At 35.9% G+C, this 6,548-nt stretch overlaps 1 protein-coding gene across 1 annotated transcript in view; it reads left to right on the top strand.

Moving 5' to 3' along the window:
• Positions 1-6,548, top strand: part of LOC103668908 (ATP-binding cassette sub-family A member 3-like) — a 159,316-nt gene that overhangs the window by 58,394 nt on the left and 94,374 nt on the right. The window contains exon 11 of the mRNA XM_040636564.1: positions 5,685-5,814. Within this exon, the coding sequence (XP_040492498.1) occupies positions 5,685-5,814 (130 nt within the window). The remainder of the gene's footprint in view (positions 1-5,684; positions 5,815-6,548) is intronic.

The following is a 6,548-nucleotide window of genomic DNA, read 5'->3' as shown; positions in this document are numbered from 1 at the left end:
TATATATATGTTTTTCTTTCTTTCCTATCTTGGGATCTAGCTTCTTTTAACAAGCAGAACAAAATACACCCAGAATCAAGTATTTTGTTCTGTTTTGTTTCTGGTTTGAGTTTTTCTTCTTTTTTCTTCTTTGTGTTTTCTTCTGGTTTGTTTTGTTATTTTTTCTGTTGTCGTTCTTGTTGGTATTGTTGTCTTTCCTCTCTTTCTTCTTCTTTTCTGAACATAATGACCAGATGGAGAAATTCACCACAAAAGAAAGAACAGGAGGTAGCACTCACTGCCAGCTATTTAATCAATATGGATATAAGATGTCTGAATTAGAATTTGAAACAATGATTTTAAAGATACTAGCTGGGCTTGAAAAAAGTATAGAAGACAATAGAGAATTCCTTACTGTAGAAATAGAAGAACTAAAATCCAATCAGGACAAAATTTAAAATGCTATTACTGAGATGTAGTAAAAAATGGAGGCTCTACCAGCAAGGACAAATGAGGCAGAAGAGAGACTCAGTGATATAGAAGACAAAATGATGGGAAATAAAGCTGCTGAAAAGAAGAGAGAAAGACAAATGCTGGATCATGAAGGAAGACTGAGAAATCAGCAATTCCATAAAGCAAATAATATCCAATAGTAGGAGTCCTAGAAGATGAGGGTGCAGAAGGTTTATTTGAATGAATTGTAGCTGAGGACTTCTCTAATCTGGGGGAGGAAACAGGCATTCAAGTCCAGGAGTCACAGAGAACCCCCCTCAAAATCAATAAAAATAGGTCAACACCTCAACATATAATAGTGAAGTTTGCAAATTTCAGAGGTAAAGAGAAAATCCTGAGAGCAGCTGAGGACATGAGTTCTTTAACCTACAAGGATAGAAACATAAGGCTAGCAGCAGACCTGTCCACAGAGACCTGGCAGGCCAGAAAGTATTGGCATGATATATTCAACCTGTTAGATGGGCAAAATATGCAGCCAAGAATACTTTATCCAGCAAGGCTGTCATTTAGAATAGAAAGAGAGATAAAAATCTTCCAGAACAAACAGAAACTAAAGGAATTTGTGAGTACTAAACCATCCCAGCAAGAAATATTAAAGGGGACCCTTTGAGTGAACAGAGAGCCCAAAAGTAACATAGGCCAGAAAGGAACAGAGATAATCTATAGAAACAGTGACCTTACGGGTAATACAATGGTACTAAATTCATAGCTGTCAATCTTTACTTTGAATGTAAATGGATTAAATGCTCCAATCAAAAGACATAGGGTATCAGATTGGATTAAAAAAAAGACCCATCAATGTGCTGTCTGTAAGAGACACAGTTTAGTCCCAAAGACACCTCCAGATTAAAAGTGAGGGGGTGGAGAAACAATTATCAAACTAATGGACATCAACAGAAAGTTGGAGTAGCAATCCTTATATCAGACAAATTAAATTTTAAACCAAATACTGTAATAAGAGATGAGGAAGGACATTCTATCATAATAAAAGGGTCTATTTAACAAGAAGATCTAACAATTGTAAATATTTATGCCCCTAACTTGGGAGCAGACAAATATATAAACCAATTAATAACAAAATTTTTAAAAAACCACATTCATAATAATACAAAACTAGTAGGAGACCTTATCATCCCACTCACAACACTGGACATATCATCTAAGTAGACGATCAACAAGAAACAAGGGCTTTGAGTGACACACTGGACCAGATGGACTTCACAGGTATATTCAGAGCATTCCATCCTAAAACAACAGAATACACATTCGTCTCTAGTGCACATGGAACATTGTCTAGAATAGATCACATACTGGGTCACAAATCAGGTCTGAAGTGATATAAAAGGATAGAGATTACACCATGCATATTTTCAGACCACACTGCTTTAAAACTTGAATGCAATCACAAGAGAAAATTTGTAAAGAACACAAATACATGGAAGTTAAAGAACATCGTACTAAAGAATGAATAGGTCAACCAGGAAATTAAAGAAGAATTTAAAAAATACATGGAAACAAATGAAAATGAAAACAGGATAGTTCAGAACCTTTGTATGTAGCAAAGGAGGTATTAGGAAGAAAGTATATAGCAATACAGGCCTTTCTCAAGAAATAAGAAAAGCCTCAAATGCACAACCTAACCTCATACCTAAAGGAGCTGAAGAAAGAACAGCAAATAAAGCCTAAATCCAGCAGGAGAAGAGAAATAATAAAGATGAGAGCAGAAATCAATGATACAGAAATCAAAAAACAGTACAACAGTACAAAAACAGTACAACAGTACAACAAAAAACAGTACAACAGAAGATCAACTAATCTAAGAGCTGTTTCTTTGACAAAATTAATAAGATCAATAAACCCTTAGCCAGACTTATCAAAAAGAGAAGAGAAAGGACCCAAATAAATAAAAGCACAAATGAAAGAAGAGAGATCACAACCAACACCAAAGAAATACAAACAATTATAAGAACATATTATGAGCAATTATATGCAAACAAATTAGGCAATCTGGAGGAAATGGAGGCATTCCTAGAACTACATAAACTACCAAACTGAAACAGGAAGAAATAGAAAATCTGAACAGACCCATAACCAACAAAAATCTCCCAACACACAGAAGTCCAGGGCCAGATAGCCTCCGAGTGGAAATCTACCAAACATTTAAAGAAGAATTAATACATGTTCTTCTGAAGGTGTTTCAAAAAATAGAAATGGAAGGAAAACTTCCAAACTCTTTTTATAAGGCCAACATTACCTCAATTCTAAAACCAAAGACCCTACCAAAAAGGAGAATTACAGACCAATATCCCTGATGAACATGGATGCCAAAATTCTCAACAAGATACTAGCCAATAGGATCCAATACTACATTAAAAGAATTATTCACCACGACAAAGGGGGATTTATTCCTGGGCTGCAAGGGTGGTTCAACATCTGCAAATCAATGTGATACACTACATAAATAAAAGAAAGGACAAGAACGATATGATCCTCTCAATAGATGCAGAAAAAGCATTTGACAAAATACAGCATCCTTTCTTGATAAAAACTCTCTGGAGTGTAGGGATGGAAAGTACATACCTCAATATCATAAAAGCCATATATGAAAAAAACCACAGTGAATATCATCCTATATGGAGAAAAACTGAGAGCCTTTCCCCTAAAGTTAGGAACATGATGCGGATATCCACTCTTACCACTGTTGTTCAACATAGTACTAGAAGTCCTAGCCTCAGCAATCAGACAACAAAAAGAAATAAAAGGCATCCAAATTGGTAAGGAAGAAGTCAAACTTTTACTGTTTGCAGACAACATGATACTCAATGTAGAAAACCCAAAAGACTCTACCCCGGAATTACTAGAACTGATACAGGAATTCAGCAAAGTCATGGTATATAAATCAATGCACAGCAGTTAGTTGCATTTCTATACATGAATAATGAAGCAGAAGAAAGAGGAATCAAGGAATTGATCCCATTTACAATTGCACCAGAAACAATAAGATAACTAACCAAACAGGTGAAAGATCTGTACTCTGAAAACTAGAGAACACTTGTGAAAGAAATTGAAGAGGACACAAAGAAATGGAAAAACATCTCTGCTCATGGATCAGAAGAACACATATTGTTAATGTCTGTGCTACTCAAAGCAACGTACACATTCAGTGCAATCCCTATCAAAATACCATCAGCTTTTTTTGCAGAGCTAGAACAAACAATCCTAAAATTTGTATGGAACCACAAAAGACCCTGAATAGCCAGTGCAATCTTGAAAAAGAAAAGCAAAGCTGGCGGCATCAAATTCTGGACTTCAAGCTGTATTAAAAAGCTGTACTCATCAAGAGAGTATGGTACTGGCACAAAAACAGACACATAGATCAATGGAACAGAATAGAAAGCCCAGAAATTGACCCTCAGCTCTATGGCTAAATAATCTTCGACAAAGCCGGAAAGGATATCCAGTGGGAAGAAGACAATCTCTTCAACAAACGGTGTTGGGAAACTTGGACAACACATACAGAAGAATGAAATTGGACCACTTTCTTACACCATACATAAAAATAAACTCAAAATGGATGAAAGACCTAAATATGAGACAGGAATCCATCAAAATTCTAGAAAAGAACACAAGCAGCAACCCCTTTTACCTCAGCTGCAGAATCTTTTTGCTAGACACATCTCCAAAGGCAAGGGATGGGGCACCTGGGTGGCTCAGTCATTAAGCGTCTGCCTTCGCCTCAGGGCGTAATGGGATCGAGCCCCACATTGGGCTCCCTAATGCACAGGGAGCCTGCTTCTTCCTCTCCCATTCCCCCTGCTTGTGTTCCCTCTCTCACTGGCTGTCTCTCTCTCTGTCAAATAAATAAATAAGTAAAATCTTTAAAAAAAAAGGCAAGGGAAACAAAAGCATAAATGAACTGAACATAAAAATTTTTTAAAAATAAAGAGAGACTTAAAGAAATGAACTATTGGGACTTCATCAGGATAAAAAGGTTTTGCACAGCAAAGGAAACAGTTAACAAAACTAAAAGGCAAAATAGATGTGGTATGTGTATATATGTATACGTATGTATACATACAAACATACACACAGTAGAATATTAGCCATGTAAAAGAATGAAATCTTGCCATTTGCAATGTCATAGATGTTACTAGAGGGAATTATGCTAAAGTGAAATAAGTCAGAGAAAGACAAATAACATATGATGTCACTCATATGTGGAATTTAAGAAAGAAAACAGATGAACATATGTGAAGGGAAGGAAAAATAAGACGAAAATTGAGAGGGAAGCAAACCATAAGAGATGCTGAACTCTAAGAAACAAACTGAGGGCTGCTGGAGGGGAGGTGGGTGGGGGGATGGAATAATTGAGTGATGGGCATTTAGGAGGGCACTTGATGTACTGAGTAATGGGTGTTATATGCAACTGATGAATCCCTAAATTATATCTCTGAAACTAATAAAAAAACTTTATGACTTCAAGGAGCTTTACCTGACTATTTTATATAAAGTAGCACTGTCTACCAATGTTACTGCAAAGGTAATCATTTACAGTTTTTGCTTTTTATGTGTTTCTCCTAATGGAATTTTTCTTTCATGAGAGCAGGAGCTGTTTTGGTCTTGTTCGTTACTGGCCACGTAGTATAGGCCCTCAATAAATATTTGTTGAATAAATGGATTGATTAGCAGTGATTAGTTTTAGTAGATGAGTCAGAGGGAAATGTGTAAGGTAAGTCAGTTTCAGGTTTCTGTCTTTGTACATCTCCATAGGTTGTGGTAAGAAATGTGGCATGAGGAATACATTTTCAGACATGTTAATGAGTAGTGTTTGGAGTACCTCAAGGAAACCTAGTATAATGGGTGTCCAGCATGAAGTTCTGGAATTTAGCAGGAAGACATTGACTGGAGTGGACTGTGGTATTATCAGCCTCAAGACAGTAGCTGGAACGAAGTGGGACTGGATGAGATGGTTCAGTGGGAGTTTTGTAGACCTACTTTCAAGGTCTCTGCATATATCGCCTTTAAATATTGTTTATTTTTCACAGTTTTACCTTTTCTATGCTTTGGCCATTTCTCCTTTTGAGATTAATGTTCTGTCATTTATTCTTTTCTGGATAATTGATAGACGTGCCTGTCCTTTATAAGCAGTAAGAATAGACATAAAGTTAGTATTTCTTTTTTTATTTTCACAGGAATTCACAATGGAGAAGGATACCATCACAGCAGTAAAAAATTTATCTTTCAATGTATATGAGGGGCAAATCACTGTTCTTCTGGGACCTAATGGGGCAGGAAAGACTACCACCTTATCTATTCTCACAGGTAAGTTTTCAGAGTCACCCTGATCACAATACGGTGCATCAAACTCTGAAGCTTCTGTGTACGCTCTTGACATTGACATCATTGTTACTTAAGTTATATACACAGTTGTTAATTAATTCACACTTCTTCAAATGCACATCATTTGTTATAAAGTTTAAAAATCAGTATTTATTTTAACATCTCACATGCATCTTTTTCATAATATACTGTTCTCATTGGTGAATGCAAAGACCCTCTTCTTTTTAATTTTTATTTATTTATTCCTTTATTTTCTTTCGTCTTACTTTCCCTTTTATTCCCCTGCCCCCTTCATAGGAAACCCATTCTAATTCAATTTACATAGTTTTCATTGTAAAATGTATAATATATATTCTTATGAATGGATGTTTATGTTTACTAAAAAATTTTCAATCAACAATACTAAAAGGCAACCTATGGAATGGGAGAAGATATTTGCAAATGGCATTACAGATAAAGGGCTGGTATCCAAGATCTATGAAGAACTTCTCAAACTGAGCACCCAAAAAACAAATAATCTAGTCAAGAAATGGGTAGAAGACATGAACAGACGCTTCTCCAGAGAAGACATAAAAATGGCCAAAAGACACATGAAAAAATGCTCCACATCACTAGCCATCAGGGAAATATAAATCAAAACCACAATGAGATACCACATTACACCAGTTAGAATGCCAAAAATTAACAAGGCAGGAAACAACAAATGTTGGTGAGGA

This window comes from Ursus maritimus, unplaced genomic scaffold (assembly GCF_017311325.1).
Source record: "Ursus maritimus isolate PB19 unplaced genomic scaffold, ASM1731132v1 scaffold_2, whole genome shotgun sequence".
NCBI classification, from domain to species: domain Eukaryota; kingdom Metazoa; phylum Chordata; class Mammalia; order Carnivora; family Ursidae; genus Ursus; species Ursus maritimus.
The sequence above is the reverse complement of the archived record's forward strand: the minus strand, read 5'-3'. Positions and strand labels throughout refer to the sequence as shown.